The sequence below is a fragment of the Corapipo altera genome, unplaced genomic scaffold, assembly GCF_003945725.1.
Source record: "Corapipo altera isolate COAL_440 unplaced genomic scaffold, ASM394572v1 55, whole genome shotgun sequence".
Lineage (NCBI taxonomy): Eukaryota > Metazoa > Chordata > Aves > Passeriformes > Pipridae > Corapipo > Corapipo altera.
Window position 1 is genome coordinate 7,598,541 of NW_020884882.1, and position 26,311 is coordinate 7,624,851.

General features: G+C 41.1%; 2 protein-coding genes across 2 annotated transcripts in view; one reads left to right on the plus strand and one right to left on the minus strand.

Moving 5' to 3' along the window:
* The window catches only part of UROC1 (urocanate hydratase 1), a 41,896-nt gene extending 40,631 nt beyond the window's left edge, over positions 1-1,265 (minus strand). The window contains exon 1 of the mRNA XM_027640653.1: positions 969-1,265. Coding sequence (XP_027496454.1) covers positions 969-1,094 — 126 coding nt within the window. The 5' untranslated portion in view covers positions 1,095-1,265. The remainder of the gene's footprint in view (positions 1-968) is intronic.
* A 2,338-nt stretch (positions 1,266-3,603) lies between these two features.
* LOC113945962 (netrin-4-like) overlaps positions 3,604-26,311 on the plus strand; it is a 47,487-nt gene continuing 24,779 nt past the window's right edge. Inside the window, exons 1-3 of the mRNA XM_027640745.1 lie at positions 3,604-4,533; positions 11,041-11,582; positions 22,282-22,545. Coding sequence (XP_027496546.1) covers positions 4,467-4,533; positions 11,041-11,582; positions 22,282-22,545 — 873 coding nt within the window. The 5' untranslated portion in view covers positions 3,604-4,466. The remainder of the gene's footprint in view (positions 4,534-11,040; positions 11,583-22,281; positions 22,546-26,311) is intronic.

Genomic DNA, 26,311 nt, shown 5'->3' on the forward strand with positions numbered 1-26,311 from the left:
AGCTGTGAATGCTTCTGACATTGAAGTGAACCCTTGTTGGATATCTCACAGCTGTTGCTCTTTCTACCCTTTGACTAGACTCTCCTCTGCTTGTGGAAGTGGACTTAGAAAGAATTTGACTGCTGATGCCAGTGGGGAACTCCCACGAAGGCAAGGAAGTTGTGAGCAACTTGTTAGTGGGGAAGGAGCTTCTGTGTTCTGACCAGAACGTCACAGTGTAAGTGATGTTACATGTGATGAAGCACAGGCTTTGAAACTAAGGAACCCACCTTATTCTCTCCCACATAAATTCCTAAGGATCTCTACCCATTGACTATTATTTTCTGCTGATGATTTTTTTTAATCTCAAACATGAAATAATGCAATGGTTACTTTACTGTGTACGTAGAGTATTCAAACAAAAAGAGACAGGAAAATAATTACGCAACTAAAGACAAATAATTAACTTAACTCCCTACAAACTTGCCTAAATTGCAGGATGCCCAGACTACTGGTTAAAACAGATCATCTTTGGATATTTTATGCAAATATACAGATGTGTAACTGCTACAATGATGCTGATTCATCACCTGTGATGTTTATTTTATTGGAGGGGTTAGCTATCATTCCTATACATATGCAGTGCTTTTGCAACAGCATTCAGAATTTCATCTTCAAGGCACAATGCTGGATTGACAGCACGGAAGTCTAATGCCTCTTGTTTAGCCATTTAAAGTCATGGAAGCTGTTGTGCAGCAAATCTCATCCATATCAACCTGCTTATTCTGGAGGAGGAAGAAAGGAAGCAAGCAGAAGAGCAATCCAGTACTTTGTCCCATTACACAGTGAATTATATAACACCAAGGAAATATATTTGCTAGAAAGCTGGGTGTATGCTCAGAAAAGCTTTTGAGACAAACAGGTCTGCTGTCCCAACCTGCATTTATCTGAAAGAATGAGAAGTGAGGCCCTGTGAAATCTCAAGTTACCTTTTTCTCCTGAGCAGTGAGATTGGGGGTTCTCACAGGTGCATGGGGTATTCCTTTTCTCCGACCTTTGTTTTCAGGCAAAGGGTTTAGAGGAAGGCCACGGCAGATTTCCTTCAAGCTGGTCATTGCTGAGGAAATACGAGGAAGAAAGGCAAGGCAAACTGGAGAGGTGCAAGGAACAGGAGGTACAAGGAAGGTGCAGGTAAGCAAGATGCTCAGTGATTCAAATGCACCACCACTCCAGGGTGATCCCAAAGAGGACAGCCTGTCCTCTGGCTTTTGCAAACAGGGCTGTCAAGTATAGAGGGCAGGTGGTACAGATGACACACCTCCCCCCTCTCTGTCATGCCATTGGCTCTTCCCTCCTCACCCAAAATGAATGATTCACAGTTTTGCCGTTTACTCTCTGGGTGCTTTGTCAATTGTCACTAGAGCAAACTCAGTCTCTTTCCAAAATATCCAACTCCCCCAGTGTCCCAGTGAGAGTCATGGACTGGAGCATGAACCTTGCCTGAGACCTCAATGATTGTATATTTACATTACTATACTTTAGGAACTAACTGAAGCTAATAATTGTTATTCACACCACTGTTCATACACATTGTCCAGCTAAGATGGGCATTCTCTGTTTGACACCTCTAGTATGGGCCGTTCCTCAGATCTCATCAATTTGTCTTCTAGACAATAGCAGTAGTCAATGATAACAGCAAAATTTTCCCCTTAGGTGTTAAGTCTTCTTAGCTCACAGGCATGAATGGATTTTCGCAGCATTACACTGGAAATGTACTCATTAGCACTGGTAGTGGGTTCCTCAAGACAGTCAATAATTGGAAGAACGAAGGCTTTCCATTCTATGTCAGTTTTATACCCTACAGTCAACAACTAGAAAGTCTTATGGTACTGCCATCCAGGCATCACAGGTAAATGAATGTACTTAACTTTGATTTTCCACTTACCAGTGCAACATGAACTTTGCTCTCTATTTTAGGTTGTTGTTTAAATTACACAGCAGCTTCTTGACCTTTATTACATCTATTAAACTACAAGTGCCACAATTTAAGCCTGGTGAAATTAACTGGGAGAAGCATTTCAGTTAGGAATGAGGCTAAAACCTGCAAATAAAAAAATACAGCATTTCCCCACAAAGGCGGCAATCAACAAGCAATGACAACAAAGCACAATTATTAAATGACAGCCTCTCATTAATGTCAGATCCGCTTTAGCTCTAGGACATCCTGCACATCCCCAGTTCCCACTGAAGATGCTCGAGTTGAAAGAACTCAGAACATCCCAGGGGAAATGAGCACAGAGCAGACTCAGACCCTCTGAAGGATACTGTCATTTACAGCAGGAGAATTTTGTTTTGTAATTAAACAGTATTTTAGCTGCTTTCAAACAAAAGGCAAAGACAAAAAGGAGAGGGAAAAGCCTCCATATTTCAAAGTTTTCTGTTTGGTTTTCATATTAAAAACATGCCAAAAAAGAAAAGAAAGATAAGAGTAAAGTAAAAAAATTCTGCACCAAAACCTAGCTAAATAACCCTGCCTTACATAAACATTCCCACCCCAAAGGGAAATAAATCTTTCCTTTTTCTTCTTTGTATGACCTACATTCTTCAAATCCCTCTAAGGTCTGATCCTGCACACACATGAGCACAAGAATAACCCCGTTTGCATTGGACTCCCCTCGGACCTGTTTCCTCTGTGACATGGAGCAGAAGTTATTGGTGTTATATTGATGAGAAACCTGAGGAAAGAGAGAAGGAAGAAGTGGGAACATACACCCTGAATTAATTTTTGTTCCCTAGGGCTGAACACTTTCACCCCCTCATCACTACATGCTGGAGTCTCTCTGAGTCCCCGAGAGCTTTGTGTTGGAGTTACCGAGTTCAACTTCAGGGATTCTGCCAGAGCAGACCTCCCAGCTTCTCCAGGCAGTCACAAGTCCCCTCGCTGCCTGGCTCGTCCCAGCTCCTGCCAGTGGTTATGGAATGAAGCTGGTGCGTGTGCCCGCTTGTACACCACGGGAGCTTTACCTGAACCCGGCCACCCTCTCTCCCCAGGCCCGGGGGTGCGAGGGCCGCGTCCCCGGGGCTCGGGGCAGGTGTCATGTGCCGGGCGGGCTGGCAGAGGGTGCTGCAGGGACAGACGGACGCGCACAGAAACACACGGACACGCACGGGCTGCTGGAGGGGAGGATGCGGCTGGAAAAACAACGCCCGCGACTGAGCCCAACCAGCACCAGCCCGGCCCAAGAGGAGGTGCGGAACGGACCCAAAAAAAAAAAAAAAGGCACATATAGAGCCCAGGAAGAAGATCACATGTTTTAATAATCCCCTTTGCAGGCAGACAGGACCAGAGAATTGTCCGGTTAGGACCGAGAGATGTCCTAGAGGCTGAAGGGAGGCAGCGACAAAACTTGCAGATAGCTAACCCGCCCTCGGGAGGGCAGGACCCCCCCGCCCTAAGCCTTACTGTAGCAGCAGGAAGGAAGGATTCTTCAGCCCCCTCTCCCTTTCCCCTTCTCGCCTGGGCGCTGGGCATTGCACCTCCATCCCGGGAGAGCAGCCCCTGCCCACGCCTGCCCGCTGCCCCTCCCTGAGATCCGCAGCCCCCGCGTCGCGGTCAGGAGCCGGTCCAGCAGCAGAGACGGCCGGGGATTGCCCGGGCACCGGCCCCGGCGAGCTGGCGTTGGGTTTGTTTTCCACTCCCCTGGCGCTCGCTGTGTGAAGCAAATCCCTTGGAGGTGGGGGAGAAGCGGCTTCCGTGACAGCGGAGGGAGGAGGGAAATAAAATAAAATAAAACAAACCAAAATAAAAAGGGAGAAGAGCCAGGAAAGCACTTGCTTCTCATCATCTCTCAGGGAGCAAAGCCAACTCTGCTCTTCTTATGACCCTCTGCTGCAGGGAGCAAAGGGAGAGAAGGTACTGGGGGGCACCTCCTAACAAAGCAGGGTTCAGGCTGCCGGGACCCCCTCGCTACCCGGGGCAGCAGCAGCCTGCGGGAGGTGCGAGGAGGTAGGGAAGGTTGCCAAGGTGAACCCAGGCACAGTCAAACCGAAGCTCCACCAAAAGCAAGGAGCAGGAATGAAAGTTTCGAAATAGCATCCAAAGAAGCGCCAAGGACCGGACCGAGCAGAGCTCTCCGCCTCGCATCAGCCCTCGATGGTGCATCCGAGGCGCTGCGTCAGGGATGTGAACGTCCCCTGCCCGCTGCATGGAGAGGGGTAAAGGCACAGAAAAGCTTTGTTATTTATTTATTTATTGGAAGCAATGTATGGGTGACACCCAGAAGGCATCTGAGCCCTGAAAAAAACCAAACCACCTCTGGACCCAAAGGAGAACAAGAAGAATGAGACAGCAGCCTTGACCCCTACACTGAGAGGAAGGTGAGCAGAAAGAAAGAAAGAAAATACAGAAAAGCCATGCAAGCACCAAACCTGTAGATTACTGCAGGTTTTTTTTTGCTTCACTGAGGACAAATATTTTGCTGACAACCATGCAGCATAAAGGCATCATGCTGATTGTTTTCTTGGAATATTTTATTTCTGGCCGTGGGGAAGCAGGTAAGCAAAATAAATCAGTATTGCCATTCTGAAACAATTTATCCTAAATTTAACAAGGGGAAATGGGATAGAAATCAACTCTGTTTGTTTAAAAAAAATAAAGAAGTCATCTTTGTTTTAGACTGGATTTTTACAAGGAATTCGTGTTAGTCAATATACATAAAAGCTTCTTATTCCCTGCAATAAACAGCTTTACAGTTCAATCTCCTTCCAAAGCCTTATAGGATGTACAGGTTCATAAACCCTTACAAGAAAAAAGTGTGTTAGTTTTGCAAACAAAAGAAAAGTAAGAGAAAAAGGAAGAGGTAGGTGGATTGAGATATGCTGGATGTTTGTTTTGAGGATGAAACACTGCCTTTCTAGGCAGGACAATAGTGAAATTACAACATCCTTGGATAGTATCACCATAGGAATCTGAATTATTCTCTTAATATTACTTAATATTGCATCATTAAAAATCAGAGATGCTGTTTAGGAATTCTTATTTATCCAGAACAGTCCATTCATTCATTGTATTCCCTGATTTAATAGTTAACATGCAGTGGATGGGATTAAATTAGCATTAGAGAAAAATGCATTAGGACAGAAAGAGAAGTTGATTAGTTGTGTGTGTTGTATACGTGGGTGTACAAATATACATATGATACAGGAATGATACAGCTGCATATTTACATAGGGACCTAAAAATACCTGGATTATGATGGAGACAAATCCCTTAAAGGAAAGAAAGCAAAGCATTTTTTCTTTCTGCTGTGGTTTAATACATCCTTAAGTTTAAAAGGGTTAAGTTATGAAGGTCAGGTCAGAAAAATAAAAATAATTATTGATAAAACAACAATACATCCTCGGTGAGTTTTCCTTTGAGATAATGTCTTGGGATCTCTCTTCCTGTACAGGAAAGCATATCAGTGGTTTAAATTTCACCTGTATGCTCAGAGTATTAGGACAGGAACAACACTCTTCATGCAGTGATTTGAAAGCAATTGAAGTGCTCAGCTATCCTGCAAGCTCCAGCAGAGGCAGAGCCCGATCAAGTTTATTCAGCTCAGATTATTCCCTTGCTAAAGCCCTTCCGATAACAGACATAGAATTCCATAACGGCAAGAGATTTTTTTCTTAAAAACTGAAAACATAAATTTACACTCCTGTCATATTACCCAGTATCCCATTTGGGGAAAAGGCTGTCTGTCACAGCATGACAGAGAATGAGGGGAGGAGTACTTGTGCCTTAGTCAAATGTCTTATTTTGGGCATTTGCTGGTTTCCCAGGCTAGGGTGTAAGCTCCCTATAGGATGTATATGTTGACACATCACAGAAAGGTTACAGAGATGTCTTGTGAAGTTGCTGACACTGTTGCAGAAGGCAGCCTGTTACAAAGTAGCCTAAATTTGCTCGTCATCCCATTCACTAACTGAAAACAAATCTTCAAGGAAATGCAGCCCCCAGCCGACTGCTTGGAAAGTGAATTTGAAGGGAGGGGATGTGTTCTGTACGGAGCTAAACTTAGTCAGAATAATAGTGTAGGAATGGTGAATAGCAGCAAAACAACTGGATATTGAAGGTGATGCCTCTAAGGACTCAGTGTCCCTTTAAATAAATATTTGGTGCTTGATCAAAAGGTTGCACTATCAGCCTGTGAAACCACAAGGCTTACCTGTTCATTTTTTATTCTTTTTTTAGAGCTGAGAGGTGTAGAGAGAAGTATGTTTTTGGCATACTTCCTTAGCCTATACGGTAAACTCCCTTTTCAGCTCTATAGCTGATCCCTCCTGGTCAGAAGTGAAACAAATTGATGGGGCAGTTGTTTGGGGAGTACGTGACACATAATATTTGTGGGGAGTACAATATTTGCCTTCTACCATCCCTGCATAGAGAAGACAGTCCAGGTTGTCAAGACTGGCTCCTTAGATCTTTAAATATAATGCCATGGGGGGAAAAAAACAACCAACCAACCAAAACAAAACAAAAAATACCTTACTGCTTAGGCTGGAGCAGACATCTAGGGTTTATACTGTAAGATGTGACACTTGGATGATCCTTCCCCTAGTCTTATGCAGGTGGAGGACATTATTTCCTCAAACAGGCTCTGTAGTGATCTGAAAACTGTTGCATATTGAGACACAGCTTGACACAGGACTGCCAAGAGCTTGGGATCTTGCTTCAGCTCCAGACCTCCCCACGTAAGCAGTGGCCTGGGCAGCAGCACCTGGGCCAGCTCTCATCCCAATGGGAGCCTTGAGAAAGAGGATGTGATGGGGTCAGAAAAGGCCATTTCCACCATCAAACTTAAAATCAATTGCAGGATCCAATTATCAGCAGGCTTTGGTTTCATCTGGTCTGAGGTTATTCAGCTCATCTGCAAGTGAAGCTGTAGGTGTTGGAGCCCAGTGTTGCTCCAGAGGGGATGTGGGCAGGTAGACTGCAAACGGACACAATGGAAGAGAGCCCCGGCCTGGGACCTAATCCTTCTGTCCATGTCTCAAGTCATGGAGGCACCTTGGTTTCACAGCATGTTCTGAACCTCACCTCTGGGGTATTTATGAAGGCTGGCTCATTAGCCCCAGTTATCAGGGCTATTTTAGTGCAGAAATACATCAGGCTACTCATATATGGATGAAGACTTGCCAAACGTACTACATGTTGGTCCCAGGCAAATCAAAGGATTGTACAGCACTTCTGTTGTAACCAGTGTTTAAGGGTAAAGTCCTAGGTCTGACTAATAAAAATTTGAGTAACTCGTTTCCCCAGGGTGGTTAGCTTTAAAATAAAACTTAAAAGTTTTTAGTTATTAAGAAAAAAGCTAAACAGATACATAACGTGTAAAAAGTGAAATCCAGGTTGGACATCCATGCTGAAACTGATCCATCAAAACACACAGCAGAAGATACCCAAAGGTTTTACTGTTTCTCAGATCTGTGAAATTTGCTCTTCTGAGTAACTACAGGAGAACTGAACACATAAAAACATAAATTTGCATACGGAAAAGAAATAAAAATTCCAATTCAAATCACTCGTAAAACATTAGGCATCTTTCCAGTCCCATCAGCAGGGTTTTGGATAAGATGCCATATGACCTTTCTTCTGTTGGGTATCCAATGGGGAGGTGAAAAAAAAATGAAAAAAAAAATGAAGCTGTTTTTAGTTAATGTCTACAGTGTTCTGTTGCATTACAAGTAAGAGATCTCCATTAGAAAATGGTGTCCCAGGAATATCAATAGTATGACCTCCCTTGAACTGTATGATTTCCTAATCATCAGATAACACCATTGTTGGAACACGTGCTGAGCATGTGCCATTGACCTGCCACTTTGTGGCACAGCTCTGAGGGACTAGAAAACAAACAAATAAATTAATCATACCATTTATGGAGCCAAGCCATCCTCCATGGAGTAAAATCTAATCAACTTCATAATAACATGCAGGGCCCATGCGTAATCAAACTCTTTAGTTCTTTATGAATTATTCAGTGAGTCCTCCTTGCAGTTGGGGTAAGTTGTTTGTTTGGCTGCTGGTTCTCTTCTGCAGGGATCTCCCCTTGCTGTCCAGATTCAGCATTTTGTGTTGTTTCCACAGAATCACTGAGTGATGGACAGGCTCCACCGTCCTTGTGGCCAAGTAATGTTCTGCCAATTGATTTCTTTAAATACAAAGCTTTTAATCGACTGCAGATTTGTTTTCCAATCTCTCTCATTCTCTCAAACTCCCTTCTGCTAATTTGCACTTTGTTCTTCTCCCATTTTCCTAATGACACAGCAGTTCAGGCAGGAACTGTTTATTGATGTTGCTGCATTAGCAGGCAGAGCAGATAAATGTTCTTGTGACTGGTGTTCAGGAGAACAAACATCTTTCTTTCTTTTCCAGATTCAGAAAAAAACAGCTAAAAAACTCAATACAAAAGCAGACATTCCCTTTTAAAAATGTTTCCTTTTTTGCTTTCTCACATTCTTGTCTGCAAAGTTTCCCCTTATACAACTTCTTAAATTTGGAACTCCAGCATCCTCTATGAAAGCTTTAGTGGTGTAATCCATCAATGGAGATGGACTTCCTTTTAATTATGTGGTATACATATCCATAATCATCCATAATCCAATAGCATTTGTAACATGGATCCATTCCTGATCAAAACTAAGTAACCTGACTCTTATTCAGAACTAATGCTTGTTCAAAGCTCAGTTGTAAGACCAGTCCCACTGAAATTCTCTGGAGGCAAAGATGACACCTTTGTGCAGCACTGAGCAAAATCAGTTAATACTGAATCTGCTTCAAAGACAGAAATTGCTGTGACTTCCTTATTTCTGGTAGTTTTTTCCAAACAGTTTGGACATGAACATGAACCTAAACATCACTTGCAAAGACATTGTTGAGGCATGCAGTTGTAGCTCATATATATGTATATATATGTATAAGTATAGATTCATCTTTATTTCTAGAATTCTGCATGACTCAGTAAAATTTACCCTCCAGAGTACATAAAAATTTGGAATTTCAGATGCTCTGCAAAAAGGAGGAAGCTCTAAACAACTTCTATGGCCCTTCTCTGGACAAAAATACTCAGAGATATTGCAAGGAACCTCCTAGATAAAAACCTCTGAACCCCCTGGTGTTCCTCTGTAACTGCACTGGGCTCAGATAGAACAAGAAGTTCACAATCAGAAAGAAATTACATTGAAATGGCCATCAAGCAGTTGGGATGGTGTGAGGACTTGGTGGAAGATCTCCAGCAGTGCTAAGAATCATCTGCTCAGTTGAAGGTGGGGAACAGAGAACAGAACCAATAGAGCCAAACATCCCCATCTTCTCTCCATTCCTCTCCAGATGACTTCTGCAAATCCTCATCTCTGTACTGGCTGGTGGGACTGAGGAGGGGCAGCTTTCATTCCTTTGATCTGAAGACTTTCAGGTGCACATGTAATTCAGGCACTGCTGCCCTCTAAGCTCTGCCAGTCTCCTAGGGCTTCTATAGGATACTAAAAAAAATCTTTGCCAGCAAACACACTCCAAATTACCTTAAAGGTGGCTTCCACCTGTTTCTAAGAGTAGTCAAGAGCATTTTTGGATGATCTCCTTTCTTCCTACCTGAAGTTTAAGACTACCTCACTCTTTATGTAAACTAAAATGGCACACGCCTTTGGTCAATGGGATTCAGTGGACATACAATAATTCTATTTTGTGTCCTAATCCTGGGAAGCAAAATGCATAAGGTGTTTTCCAAAATAATGCCTATGTCTGACCTTTCTTTCCTGGTCTGGTAGAGATGTCACTGAAGAACTAAGGACAGAGCCAACTCAGAAACAAAACTGTGTATGTTGGACATTTTTTTCACCTTAAACTTTCCTTTTGGAAAGAGGGGTGTCAATTTGACACTTTTATAAGTACTTTGAGTACTTCTATAAGGCCGAATTGGAGGGTCCTTTCTTTGACCTAACTTGATTTTTAAATTAATTTTACCTGAGGAAAGGCTGAATATAAATTGAGTAGGGATTTTAAAATTTTACCTAGAATGTTGAGCTAATAGTTGACCTTTGAACTGCTCCTAGATTACTCAGGGTTTATGGTCATCCCATGTTTCATTGGAAGGGTCATTTCCTGTAGGACCTACATCCAGTCATCTGACTTGTGACCTCTTGGATTAGATTTATGACCTTGCAAGGTCAGTCTTTAACTCCTTCTAAAGTGTTAAGTTGCAAAGAGGACATGGTATGCCATTAGAAATGCAGTTTTCTCCAGCATGGTAATAAGGTTTTGGAATGACCTTTAATTCCACTTCAGAAGACACTGCTGATTTTCAAAAAATATTGAGACTTTGTAGTTATCCCTACCTTTTCTTAATTTAGAAATAAGTAAATATATCCATTGAAGATACCAAAAATTTGCCAATATTTGCAAACTTGGCAAACAGAATGTAGTCATCTATCTCCATGTCAAGGTATTTAAACAAAAGATAGACTTGATTTTCAGCTCTGTTATGAATAAATAACTCCCCCTGATCTTATTAGGAGAGGTAGAAACTCAACACTCAGCTGTAGAAATACATGCTTTTATGTGTAATTAGTGTCTGAAATCTGTTGGGCAGGAATCATCTCTTTTCTTAATGTATCTACAGTTTACACTCCAGTTTGACTTTGCTCTCTGATAACAATGAAAATAGACACATTGAATAGATTCAGTCAATACAGATTTTTACTAGAGTGAAAGTAAGATAACACAAGATTACTCCAGTTAAACATAAAATTCAGTGGACCAACACAACTGCATTTTCAACAGAAATTAAGGTTAAGCACCATAAACATCAGTTTCTGAGTTAGGCACCAAACACAAGGACTGGATTCATTGAGAAACTGCCTCAAAACGTAGTGTGAAAAGATGAAGCAGCTCTCCTTTGAAGGTGTCCTCTTGGATTTCAGTCCCCAGATGAGGACTCCAAACATTTGTATCGCCACCCGCATTACACCCTGAGCAGTATTTGAGAAGTTCTACTTGTTGTCTTTCTTTTGCCCGTCTTTCAGACCCCACAAGACCGCGAGCCTTCCGCTGCAATGGCCGTGCCTGCAACCCTCCAGTGGGAAACCTTGCGGCAGGGAGGACACCAGTCACCCTCACCACGTGTGGCCAGAACAGCACGGAGCTGTACTGCTCCTACCCGGACCACAACCTCCTGCACCGCCCCTCCCGCGGCTGTGGGCAGCCTCGCTGCACCAAGTGCAACGCCAACCAGCCTGACAACTCCCACCTCCCTGCTGACATGACGGATGATTTCTTTGCAAACCCCATCTCCTGGTGGCAGTCTGCCCAAGGGGTACACAGGGAAGAAATCCGACTGGACTTTGAAACAGAATTCTACCTGACCCACGTCATCGCTGTGTTCAAGTCACCTCGCCCAGCTGCAATGGTGTTGGAAAGATCCCAGGATTACGGGCAGACTTGGAGGCCCTACAAGTATTTCTCTGTCAACTGTACAGCTACTTTTGGGCTCCAGGATGATCTCATTGAGGAAGGCTCCATGTGCACTTCCAGGTATTCAGATGCAGTGCCCTGCACCAGAGGAGAGGTAAGCAATAACTGAGGCTTGGACTAAGTTTAATGTCAAACAGCTGAAGAGGGCCTGAAAACCAGAGAGTATGTGCTAAAACACATACTGTGTGTATAAATTCAGAAAGGTAGCCCATCTTAAAGGTCTTTGTGTTCAGAAAATAAAGTGGAAGAAGAAGAGAAATTGTATGTCAATGAAAATGAATGGAAATACTTTAACAAATTTATTTTATGAGAGCTTTCAGAGAATAGGATTAACTTTGCCTAATTGTACATTGCAGATGCCAGTAACTGAGCTAGAATTCCAACAAAGTAGGTGCAGGGAAATACCCATTTTGTAGAGTCTGATTTATCCACACCATTTTCCTACTTTAGGATGACATGAACTGCATGGTGTTTCATTTTCTTCTCCATATAAATAGTTCCTAGATGATTGAATGATTTTATACAGATCATTCCCCTAAGTTTAATGTAATTTTTCTTGCTGGTGGTGACTGCTGATTGTATCAAGCAGGCTCCAGAAATGAAACTGCTTAGAAGCAGGAAGTGGGAGTGAGAAGCCAGGCTTCACTATTCAACAGTGGGAAAAGCCCCTCCCTTGGTATGAATATTCTGATATGTTATTAAACATATGCAAAAGGTTTTTTTAAAAATAAATATACAGTTGTTCTGATAAATTCCTCTGACAAGAATATTAACTACTCTTAGTAATCAGACACTCAGTTTAGTTATAATTCCTTTCATTCATCAATCTTGAAACAGTTTAGATGGGAAAGAAGGTAAATATCTTGGTATCATTTTATAGAGAAGACATAATGGTACAAAGGGAGATCATAAAATATTCCTATATTCACAACAGAGGCTGGAGTCTTTTCACTTCCTTTTATTTCCTTCTCTCTTCCTTGGAGAAGTCATAATCCTTTTGGTTTCTCTGTCTGGAAGTGATCATGAAGGTTCATCAGTAATACTTTGCTGCAAATTAAGCTTAGAGGTGAGGTGAATGGTCCAGACAGGCTTCAAAAAATCCTGTGTTCTAGCAGTGCGCTTCAAAATGCACATGAAAAGAAACTAGTGTACTACACCTGAGACGGGGAAGCAGTAGTAAGGAGGGACTGAGTTCATCTTTGTGCAACAGGCTAAGAAACATCTCTGCATATGAGAAATCTGGAACAGATCATCTGACTACTAAACTATCTTATTTCTGGGAGTAGTAATTCTGCTGGTCAGTTAGGATGATTAATTTAAGTCAAATACATCCAAATGTCTTCTGTAAAGGGATTACAATTTGCCACGTCAACACAGAATCTCAGCAAGTAATATAGTTTTCCACTCTTGTGTGCCTTCCAATCAAAAATCTGGAAGTGCTTTGCAAGATCCAGTTAATGAGCTTCAGCACACATACAAGGGTCCTGCTTCCATTTCACAGATTGGGAAAGAGCAGCACAAAAAGGTGAAGTGTTCTGTGGTAAAACAGGACAATTCTGGTTGAGTAAGACACAGAATGCAAGGTCTGAGGCAAATGCCTTGGCCTTAAATGCAAAACAACTCTTCCTTCTCTAGTGCAGTTTCCCTGTTACCCTGCACTATGTTGGCTTTTGTGCTTCCTTAACCTTGGGGATTATCATTAAGACCATGTGTTGCTGCTACAACAAATCTGAGAAGTGGATGGCAGAAAATCAAATAATAAAACATTCATCCAACACAAGCCTTTGTTTACAAGTGTCAAAATGATTCTGTCAACTTGGGCAGCAACTACACTGAAGTGAGTATGTGTATGCTTAATCAATCTACTCTGTGGTAGTAGATGTCAGAAAGCAATAGTAATAGTAACAGTCCTATATTTACAGGTTATACCCTTGCAGATCCCAAATACTTCCATGAACATGACTTGAATACATAGAGAGGTCACTTCCTCCACGGGAGGAGGTGAAGCTTTACAGCAGCACACAGGAATCTGTATGGCAACTTAACAGAGAACAAGACAAACACTGTTTCACAGCACATTAACCCAAAAGGATTGTCAAGTTCTGAACAGGCTTTACAGAGACCTCTTAATCAATCCATGTAATGTCACTATTGGAAGGGTGCAGAAGCATTAGGCTTTTCAGGTCAGCAGCATGACACAGCAGATTCTTTTGTGAATTGAAATAAAGGGAAGCAGAGTGTAGTTATTTAAAGTGATACCTGATCAGATTTGCCTGAGTGACACTGCTACTGTTACTGCAAGTCTCACAGGAGCTTTGCCCATGCATCTCAGAACTGCAGCTTTACACTTTGTTTTGAAGATGTCACGAATGTCAGCAGGGCACCTCCTCAAACACTGACTCAAGTGACTTGGAAGGCAGTTCTTGAATCCTCACCACTATTTTCTTCAGTGTTCTCTGTTTCTTTTTCACCTTTACTCTGACCTATCCATAATCTATTACTGATTCTGGCTAAGCTTTGAATTGCTGAGGGGCTCACATCACAAGCTGACAGCTTCTGAAGTGATCCAAACAGTTTCAACTTAAATGCTAACCAATGCTTGAGGTAAAGGCCAGTTTTCTTTACCGAGGGTGCTGAACTAATTTCCACCACAGGACATTCAGGTTTTTCTTGGGTCTTATTCATTTGGAGAAGAGACACAAGTTCCTTTTTTAACAGGGCACAAAATGACTCAAAAAAAAGACATGGCTTACTGAGAACACTTAAGTTTAAAACCCATGCTGGGACACATAATGAAACACGATTTCAGGTCAACTGGCTCCCAGAACTGAAAATGTAGGTGTGAAAGGAGAAGGTGGTAGAGCTGCAGTAACCTCAACACATCTGTAAACTGAGATGCATCTCCCTGAGTTGGCACATTCTGGTGGTCCTCCAAGACCATGAAAGTCTTTTCCTGGTAGCAGGGTAGAAACCTTAGCAGAAGAGAAAATTTTAGGAGATGAGAATGGAAGCTCATTTGGATGAGTGATGTGACAATGTCACAACAGAATATAGTGTATCAATAAGTTAAGGTATAGCCCTTGTCTCTGGTAGATTGTCCCTTATTTTTCTCCTCTGAGAGGGTCACACATCTCCATTCTATCCCAGATAAGATACAGCTGAGGGAGAAGGTGTCAGGCATTGGGGAACAACTAACGTAGAAATGCAAGGAGATTACTGTCCAATATCTCTTTTCATTTTCTTTTACTCAAACATTTATTAAACCCGTTACACCTGTTCAGATCCAGAGTACTTTTGCAGATGTAATCTATCTGTCTGAGATCCTAGGATCCCCATAATTAGTTCATGAACTAAAACCAACCACACATTTTTAAGGTCTGTTCATCTACTGTAAGTGCATCTACAGGGAACACTGGCATGGAGCCTTATGCATCAACTGAGACCTTTTTTACCTAACTGTCCCTCTATCTGTTTTGCTAACTTAAAAACACTGTACTACATAGTCATAGAGCTTAAAATGAGCCTTCAGGTCAGCTAATATAAATTAAAACTCAAGACCAAACAAAAGGAGAAATTATGACAACATTGTACCAGACTTTAGTGTGACTTACAGTTCAAACATCATATGGAGGAAACACGGACCAAAATGTTTGAACCTGCATCCTGACACCAGGTGCACTCAAGAATCTGAGAGATTAAGAGCATATTTTTAATAAACTGGAATATCAGGAAGTGGAAACAAATGTTCTCCTCCATTGAGCATGATACTTGCATGAAAGAAAGTTGTTAGCATGCAGAACACTGACCTGCTCATAGCCACCAGACCTAAGAGGAGACCCTTTCCCTGTTGGGTCTAGCTAGGGGAAGGGAGGTTTGAATCAAAGGCTGGGTCATTTATGTGAGTGTCTGTGTGACAGATGACACCAATGAAGTGTGATATAATAAACCCATTACTGGAATTCACTGGGGGCTGGAAGAATTGTGTATGCCTGAATTAAGTAACTGGTTTCTATGGCAACATGTTAAGTGTGCCTTGCACAGAAGACCTGTTCATTCTCCGTTTTGTATCCTGTGGTGACCTCTTTAGGGACAGAAGTCCCCAGCAGTGCCTTTTGTCAAAGATGAGTGGACCCTCTATGTACCTAAAAGATGTTTAATCACTCTTCTAAACATACTCAGTGAATGCCAGATCAAGACATGTTGTGATGGGACACACTTCTGTCTACTCTAAAAGCCACCAGCTTGTTCAGAGACAAGCCACAGACAACCCTGTGGAAGGCCTTTTCTTCTGCACTGACATTGAAGGTCTCTGCTGCCTTTCTCCATCCACAGAGACTTCCTGAGTAATAGCTGTGGCAGAGAGTGACCACTTGTACCCTGATACCAAACCAGGCTGGGAACAGGGCTCTGTGTGGAGTCTGCGTGATCCTGTTCCAAGGATCTACAATTTTTGCTGTCTTTTCTCAGGCTTTTCTTTTACTGTATTCATGCCAAACCTTTTGATAAATAGGGGGGGATCCCCTGTGTGGGGGCACACACACATACATACCTCATTAAGTGGCAACATCAATAATTCAAGAGATCACCACTGAGGTTTCAGCGACTTCTTAGAGTTCTGATCTCATATGGCAGCAGGGTCACTGAAAAGAAACATGCACAGCACATCACAAGGTTGAATTCCTAGTAGCTAAGATGTAAGGACAGGGTCTTGCACTGCACTGAATTGTCCAACAGTCATCAGGACTGGCCTCTTGAAGCTGCATGATATTCATATTATTCCAGCTTCCAGCCAGAAAGGATTCCAGGAGGGATTAGTCACTAGTGAAGGTAAGTGCCTGATTGTTATGACTAGGGCTGTCTGTTCAGCATTTCCTTTAACTTGAACTAAGGAGCAGACTGAATGCAGAGGCAAGTTGAGAGGAAGCAGTTAACACCAGCAGTGTAAACAAGCAGATAGCACTGCCAGGCCCTGCTTCCCTGGAGGAAGAATTAAGGCAAGGATTTGTCTCTGAAGGGAATTTGAACTGATGAGACTAGTCCAGCAATCCCATCCCTGGCAAGCGAACTTGAGGAGGGCACCAAGTGTCCTTCTCTGACCTGGTTTGTAATGAGCCATGTCAGAAACATGTGGAACATGATAAACCAGCCAGAAAGATGCCGCAGTGGTTTTTTTAGCATTGCTTCTGCATTTCGTGCATTTCCTGAACATACAAGGCAGCAGATAGCAAATTATTTTTTCTCCTCACTTTGTTTCATAAAACTTTAATGGAGTTGCAGCCACTGCTTTTTTTTTTTTTCCAAGTCTCAACTGTGAAAAAAATTGTTGGCTGAAATGCTATAATCTAAGTAATTTATTGTTGTAATTTTTAAACTCCAGGCAAAAGAACACTTAAATGCTTGCTCTACAGTTGGCCACACATCACTGTCATGGTGAGATTATACACTTAGCTAAGTCTGGTCATGTGTAAGATTTCAGCCAAGACCTAGAGATATAAGTGGCTCCACTTAAAAGAAATGGATGCTCTCCCATGAGAACACAGACTGGTTGACACTGATGGTGATGGGTTGTTTAAGCTTTCTCTGACAATTCAGCAAACAGTGAAATGAGTCTCCTCATTATCAATCCAGTTCCCAGTCAGGCTGTTGCATCACAGAACTCCCTGTGCCACCCTTCACCATTTCAGAACAAGGACCTTTCCTCATAATGAAAAAGGACAGTGCACTTTGTGTGAGCATGGAAATGTTCTCACACCTCCCGTGAGGTGCTGCTATGTAGAATGGAAGGAGTTTTGCCCATTCCCTGTACACAGACTGAAAGCTGAAGGGTTTTGAGTCAAATAATCTAGAGTTTGTACTCCAACTTCATTACCTGTCTTGAAAGAGGATACTGCTTCTCCCTACAACCCTTGCCATTCTACAGATGTGCATCTGCAGAGAACCTGAATTTACAGAATACAATTTGTTCGAGGAAGAGAAAAAGTCTGCATGGCTCTTCAGATTTGTCTGTCTAACTTCAATTGTGCCAATCATACTGGCAGCACTGCCTGAATATCAATATTAATGCCACACTGACTGGATTACTGGAATAACCTCAAAGCAAATGCAAACTGAAAGGACATCATCTCTTTCTAATTTGGAGAATACAGAATGAATTCAAGATGCCATTGTCTTGGTAGTAGCTGAGTTTACCCAGCTCAAATAAATTAAAAAAATGAAATTCACAATTATTTCTTTAACAGACTATCATATTCTATACCGGCTTTTGAGTTTTGTTCTCTGGAAGGACAGAAAAGTAGTGGATCTTGACTAAAAATCACTATTCCATGGATTGTCAGAATGGGCCTTCTAATGGCAAAGAGAACAGCTAAACTTTGTGCTCCATAGAGTAAATCAGGAAAAAGACTACTTCTTAGTTAGGACTGCTGTACCACAAGATGGAAGTCAAGGGGCTCTAACAAATAAATCAGAGGATATATGCCACAAGGTAGGAAAAATTCAGAGACAATTGTTTACTATTCCTTTAAGAACAAAATCAACTCACATGAAAATCTCTTAATGAAGAGGATTTAGGACTGATAAGAGTTTTTATTGCAGCTTCCTTCTGATGGACCTAGTATAAGCACACAGACATTTCTGACCTCATTAACCTGATTGAGTGCAACGTGATCAACATAGCTTAAGGATTATTTGTAATATCAAATTCTTGTTCTGCACAAGGATCTTCTTTTGTGGGAGGCCATGCATTGGCACCACCCTCCCTTTATGACTCATATTCCTTGACCTTAGGCTATGAGATTGCAAGGGGGAACCTTTGTTGTGTCCACAACTTTTCTGACTAATACTGGCTGAAAGATCAGGTTAAGAAAACAGAATTAGATGCATCAAGAATGGAGAAGTAAAACCTATGGCAAGAAATCAAAAATTTGAGACACTGTCTCCAGAATGAAGATGATCTCTTGATTGGTGATAAAACAATGTGAGGCTGTGCCAGCTTACAGCAAAATCAATCCTCTAGCAGTGGCTACCTTTTTTAGCTTTGTACATTTACAGCATTCTCCAGACTTTCTTGCTCTTAGAAAAGTCAGGAGGGGACAGGGTAGACTTTTTGAGGTGCAGCTGATTGACTTTTGAAAATCAGAATGACAAATATGCCCTTGATAGCAGATATGCAGATAAGCATGAATGTCCTACTCAGCATTCAGCTTCTATGTCAGCTCCTGATTGTAAGGGAAACTCAGGATCTGGGATGCACTTCCACAAAGGGTTAAGCTATAGAGGTGCTGAACACCCTCAACTTCCACCCAAATCAGTGGAAGTGGAAAGATTTCTCGGGTGTCCCTTAGCAGACTCAATCACCATTAGATTTTCTTCTGCAGCTGTGCATGTGCTACTTTTATGACAGCTGGAAACTGATGTTTAGGGAAACACCTGGAAGGCTTCAGAGCACTCTGTTACAGCAAAAAAAAAAGAACAGTTCTTGATATCAGATAGAGATTTAATTAGATGAGAAATAACTTTACAGTGAACATCATGGGAAGCTCTTTTCAAAGCTTGCATCTTAATTAAAAGAAAACTCTTCTTTTTCATTATACTCCCTTCATGTCTTTTACATGAGTATAATGAAAAACTGAAAATTCACACAGTAGCTCTGGGAAATGACAAACAGTAATATTTATGCCTTTCTGCAAAAGGCAGAAGTCAAATATCTATGTGTATAGAAAGAATCTGCTTCATAAGCTTTAGAAATACAAACCTTGAGAACTCAAAAAAGGGAACAAATAACACAATTGAAAAGGTGGAATGTCTCTTCCTACAGCTCATGACTCTAGGAGTTTAGTAATGCTTTGATCCATTTATAATCTAATATTTGAAACATTTATGCATTAATGGTTGTGACAGGTAAACTCTTATGTTTTACATATACTTATTTAAATTGCATGTATTGAACATCCATCTCCAGGGATTCTCAGAGAATTTTACAGATACAAATTTACTAATCTTCCTCCCATTCCACAAAGTACTTGAATACCTGTATCCCATTAACAAAGAAAAAAAGAAAAGAAAACAGGACATAAACCAGACTCCTCCTATTGCTACTGAATTCACTGGCAATCCAGAACAGTATGAGGCCCTAGTTACTTGCTGAAAATTATACTGAACAATTGTGCTAGGGGTGTGACCAAATAGTCGCATTCCAACTCTGTATTTTGATCAAAGTGATATCTTCTCCTTTTTTACAGAAATAAAATTCCTCCCTAAATCACATAAAATTATTATCCAATATATACAGCCACCACCAATCTGTCTCTTAATTTAGGGTCCATTTTTCCTTAGGGAACTATAAACCCAAATACATTTATGGAAAAATAATTCAGGGAATGTAAGATGAAATACCAGTTCTTTTTAACAAATTTATCCCACTCCGGAATGATTGAATCTATACATATAGTAGACTAATAAGGATAAATTATGGATACTAATCTGTTCTTCAAGAATTATTGTTCTAAACAGCAGGACAATACATATGTTAAGCAAGATCTGATGACTGACACTTTAATGTGAGAAGAAACATCCAATCAAATATCAAATATTAAAAATTAGGTAAGAGATAGTGATTGCAGTATACTTTTCCTTGTGCTCAAGGGTTTTAACCACCAATATTTCAAGGAGAATTTGACATTCAGAAGAGAAGGAAGGGGGAAATCCCATTTTCCAGTTTTATGCATATGTGAAATGGTGCTGCTAAACTGATTTAATTATGGAATAAAACTGCTACCTCTAAGGAAAATGCAGATCACCTAAACATAGTTCTATTGGCACAACACATCTGTTCTGACTTTGCTGGTACAAAATATCTTTATTTAAGTAAATCTTCAGTATCTTTGATTTTTACAAAGTTAAGGAACGTTAATTCCTTAGTGCTTGTTGAATCCGAAAGAACATATAAGTGCCACTCCCAAAAGACTTCACTGGTGTTATGTCACCCAAATCAGATCTTTAACACTTAACAAGACTTGCCTTGGGAGAAATACAGACAAACAAATCCAGTGTCACCACTGAGCCTATTCTAGACAGAAATGTGTCATAAATTAATCATACAAGCAAACTCTTGTACCTCAGCTGGAACAGAATATGTTTTTTTCTTAAAAGGATGCCACAACCCCTATGGGACTTCCAGGCTATTAATGTCTCTACTCACAAATGATGTTCAGCATTCTAAGGGGATATGGAAAATGCCAAAGCAAGTCCCCTCAAGAGATGCAAGGTCAGAAATGAAAATATTTGCAAAACAATAAACCCACAGGAAACTAAACCTTTTTCCAAGCTGTCAAGCAGAGAAACAAAAAACAATACAGTTCTGTAAAAGCAAATGGCCCTATGCTGAGAGGAGAGCACCCAACAGCTGTTCTTTTGCCTAAAGATCTCAGTACTGTGTGAGCACCAATTAAGACATGGGGAGGACAGTTTCACAAGGGCTTTTAACCATTCTTTGAGATCCCTGACCTTAGCAGGCTCTGAAGAACTATTCCATCCAGTTCACTGTCTTGGTCTTTGTTTAATTGACCACATGGGAGGAATATGTGTGTGCCTGTACTTCATCAGCTGATCAGGACTCTGAGAAACCATTCCACCTTTGTGTGGTCCACAGGGGACTGGGAAGAAGGAGAGAGGGTTTATATAATGGTTTCCACAAAAAAAATAGGATTAGGGGAACTGGACAGAAGAGATTTGGTCTTTGCCCTGTGAAAGTAAGAGAAATACTGGGCTCCTGAACAAAATAAAATGAGCCATTTGCTTATGGTTCCATTGACCAGGGGAATGTAGACAATGGGGTGGAAAGGCCTGGGCTATTTTGTCATGGCTTCATTGCTCAAACAAGAAATTATGGGCATCTCTGATCTCACCAAGCAGGGCTGTTTGCAGCTTTGTAAGTAGCTGACAATATAAGAGAATTAAAAGAAAAAAAGGAATGGAGCTTACCAAATAGAAAATACTGTGGACAGGTGGGAAAGGTCCCACTGCCTTTGCTGTGGTACTGCCAGGTGTAGCTCTGTGCAAAGCCTAGCAGCTGATTCTGTCAACTCTAGGGGTTTTTGTCTCGCCATGTTCCATCATCATGCAGCAGAACTATCTTCTAGGCATGTACCACAAGCTCTGTTTTTTGGCTCCTGCAAGCAAAAAGGAGTAAGAGTATTTTACATGCTGCAAGTATTGAAATCAATGAGTTCACTAGGAAGAAAGAAAAAGAAAAACAGAGAGAAAGAGGCAATCCCTATGGAAACAAAGCTTTAACTCCACTAACACTAGTGGAGTGAGTCAGACAGACACTGTGACCACTTACAAAGCAGGGCCAAAGAATCGCAAAGGCAAGTGCCTCTGCCACGATGGAAAAGCTCAAGCAGAGGAGAAAACAGCTCTCAAATTGGATTTTGCACACCTAAGCCTGGGAACAGTGCAACCAGTTCTCTAGTTCACTGGCAAAGACTGTGGTGCAGCTCTTCATTATCAACCTCTTCCAAAAGCATCAGAAACAAGCATACCCTGAGAGACAGAGAAGGGTAGAATGGTGGATGAGCTAAAATACATGTTCTACTGCCAAAATATGACAGTCACTGTTATAAACACCAAATTAGAACTGCGATGCTCAAAACTGAACTGTTGATGCTCTAGAAAATTATGAAACAACAAAAATGGTGTGACAAAAGAGTAACAACCTGAACATTGTTTTGGGATATTTGCTGTGTATGCAGAGTCCTGTATCTGTTCTGGGATGTGTATGTTCTCTCTTTCAGGTGATTTATCGTGCCTTAAGTCCAGCTAACAAGATCGAGGACCCCTATAGTCCTGAGGCTCAAGATCTCCTGAAACTCACCAACCTCCGCCTCCTTTTGTTAAAAAGACAGGAATGTCCATGCCATGGTTCAGGATTGGTAGAGAAACCTCAGAGGTTTGCCCACTATGCTATTTATGACCTAATCGTCCGGGGAAGCTGCTTTTGCAATGGGCACGCAGAGGAATGTGAGTTGGTCAACAGGACAGGAGTCGTGGAGAACATGGTGAGTTCTGGATAGTCACCAACCACCCAGACTTGCTACTTGCTTCTGCTGTCTCAGCCTGACTGTGTATTTTGTGTATGAGCCTGTCCCAGCTTCCCTAAGCTTATCTAAGGAAAGGGCATCACTGTCAATCCACATTAGTGAAACCTACACCACTCTAGGAAAATATTCCTATAATCATTTCTGCAGTTCCATGTATATTAATTTCATTGCTAAAAACTTTGGACTCAGGATACCTATAAGCTGGAAAGGGCCTTTGTAATTGGAACAGAGATCCAACCCCAAATATAGTGAATGAAATCTCCTACCTATATGACTACACAGAACTGAACGAATATCTTTAATACAAAATCTGCCCTGGCCAGAATTTCAGTGTCAGATTTCAAATCTCAGATTTTCTAAGTTTGTGAGACATGAGCAGTTCTGTCATACTTAGGGTATCAGCCTTCACTCATAGGTTTTCAACCTTCTGTGTTCTTGTTACTTTCACTACATAGACAGCAGTGTTCAGGATGTGAAAATAACTTCCATGCCCCCACTCTTTTATCCCTGCATCTTTAAATCAGGTAGAATATTTTTTTAAAGAAAAATTATTCTATAGTACTGTGACTAGCCCTATGAGTTTATTCTTTTATATGCATTTGACCCTGGATATAATAACAGTCACAGGAAGGTTAAGATAATCAAATATCCAGGTACATCTAAACACATACATCACAGACAGAATTCAACCCCCTTTAAACTAGTCAATGGCTCCACTGGTTCCAGAAGGCTGTCTGTCTCTGTGTTGGGTTTTGAAAACCCAAATAACCCTTAGAACTTTGGTCCCTGGTGTACTCTGACATAATAGACTCAAGAAAAACATCCTAAGATTATTTCTGTCCCTTTAGATATACGGTACACTTGATATTTTGGAGTATTTTACTTTGGAATGTGTATTCTTGTCTTCCTTTCAACTTTTCTAGGTTCAGAGGTAGATATTTTAAGATAATTAGAACTGTATGACCTTCACAATATTTTCAAAATTATTCTGAATCTCTTCCATCTGTGGGATAATTTCAAGATTCAGCTACACTAGGTGATACTATCAGATTCAGATAATGTAGACTCAAATCATAACTGTGTTAAGAAAAGCTGTTTAAGGAGTGCATCCTCCCTACTGCAAACTGTTAAATATACACATAGTGAAATCAAATAGATGAATAACATGCTAAATGGATACAGCTGGTAGAAAAATAAACATTCTGCCCCTCTGAAAAGGAAAACACAATATTGTGTATATCACTGGCATAAGCACTGTAAACTATGACTGGATATTTTTTCCCACTGGTCACAAGGGAATAGAATCTTCTTGTGCCATCAATGACTTCAGAGGGCAGAAGGTGAAATAGTTTTGAAGAACTGCACTTCGTGAGTGACTCATGTCCCAGGAGACAAGAGGGTGGATGTAGCACATGATTCGCACAGCCTTTCCCTAAGCAAGTCTTTGCCTAAGCAGGGATTCAAACGCAGTAAAAAGTAAGAAAAGCTTTCCAGAGTTTTAACTGCCTCTAGAATCCTAGATGAAGCCTGGAAAAGACCATAAGTGAACTGTTTTGAGTCCTCACATAAGGGTACGATCAAGCACACCTAAACCATTCACTAGTGGATGGTTGTTGAACTAGATTTTTAAAATTTCTGATGAAGAGGATTCAAACTCTCAGTAGCTTCTCCAGTCTTGACATTTTGAAAGCTCTTCTTTAGTGCCTGCCTAAATAATCTCTGCTGCAAATCAAGGTGATTCCTTCTCATCCCCTTTCCCTCAATGTCATGGAGAGCAGTTGTTCCTCGTTCTGCAGATATGATTGGAAAGTTCTCACCATGTCCTTCCTTAAGTTCTACTTTTTGTACTAACCAGAAAAGTGTGAAATCTTAGGTGGTCAAAATTTAATATTCTACACACAGCTCATAAAAGCCTGGAATAAAGATGATCATGGTATTGTGCTCCTCTTTTCCATGCTTTAGTCATGACACCCAACTCTTTCTCAAATATACAATGAAGAGCCAGGTCCCTCCTTTTACACTTTACCTAATACTTACCAATGATGATATTGTAATGTTGAAGGGAGACTTCACATAGGTACAGATCTCAGGGTTTGGTTTACACAGGCAGCATGAGAAAGTTTATATGTGTAACTTTGCATGTACAATACAGTAATCTCCTTACCCACATGCAGGAGGAAAAGGCCTTTGTTGTTGAGGGGTGAACACCAACGACATAGTTTCTATCAGCCAAACAACATTGCAAAAAAATCATTGTCATTTTGGAATTTCTTGGCAGAGGGAAGGTGCTCTACCTTCAGTCACACGGTGACTGAAACAGGGTGTGGAAAAGAGCTATTAGAAACAAATACTGCACATCCAGAAACAATTTGATTTAATCTACTGGCCACATCTAATATTTAATGTACTCATGGGCCAAGAAAGTCTCAAGACACACAGTTTTTAATGTAGCTGGTGTGGGTGATGTCACAGAAGGAAGGCAGAGCAGCTTCATGTTTCCTAGGCTCTTGTCAAGTAATTAAATAAAATGCTGGAAAAATGCAGACCTCCACAGCAAGGCTCAAGTAATTTGAGTTTCAGCCTCTTAAGAGTTCAGTCCTCCTATGTCTTCAGTAGTTCACAAAAACAAAAGCAATTTCATGTAGAAAACAACTGTAATTGTTTGCCATGGGATAGGCCCAAAATCTGAGATCATTCTGCACTTCGGTCTTGAAGAAGACATGACTGTGCTAACTTGTACGTCTGCTCTCCTTACTCGTGACAGAAATCTGTTCCAGTTGTAATACTTCTAACACTGCTAGACCATAGGCTAAATAATGCAAAAAACTAAAGCTAATTTCTTGACAGTTTTGAACCAACCCTTTTCAACACCATTTTTTGGGGGACTGGATGATCTATGATTACAAGATGATCTGCCAGTGATCGGTTTATCTGTGGGTCTGTCAGTTCAGTCGTGACAACCCAGTCAGTGTCTGGCTTCTCTGCTGAGGCTGCCAGTAAGAAGTGCAGCTCTAAGAGAAGAAATGTCACAGATGCCCCAGTGTCATAGCAACAAATGAATACAAGAAAACTGAAGATGGTAAAACCAGCATCCAAATGGTTCATCATTCCTCATAGCTTGAAATCCTGCATAGTTTCATGCATATTTTCTCTGGTCATAAGTTTGTGAAAATACAGTGAGACTCAAACTAGACCCATAGGATCCAATGAAAATGTTCTCTGTCTTCTTTTTTTTGGCAGCAAAGCAGTAATAACTACTCTATCAATGTGGCTTTTTTTAAAAAAAACAAGCCACGCACCCACCTCTACACAGTTTATCTAGATCACATCTTCCTTATGAATTACTGAGAATATCATGTCAGACAGGAGGAAAACTTTGAGAAATGAAGATGGGAGCTGTAAATAATAGGCAAGAAACTTCTAGACAAACAAACCTTGAATTTGGGGTTTGTTGCTATTGACAGTGATGTTTTCCTGGTTTCTATTTAACTTTCCTCAGACCAAAAAAAAGACAGTGATGTCATTCTACCTAACTTAAATAGTTTCTTCTGGTAGCTAAGAACACAATTCTCCTTTATGAATGTCACAGCCTGCATTATTCAAACTCTTTCAAGTAGCTTCTCTGTCGGTAAGGGAAATTATTGAGATTGCATTTTGCCACAGAAAACTACAGAGCAGCATTTACTTTTAAATGGAGGGCACCAATATGCCAGGACCTGGCCAC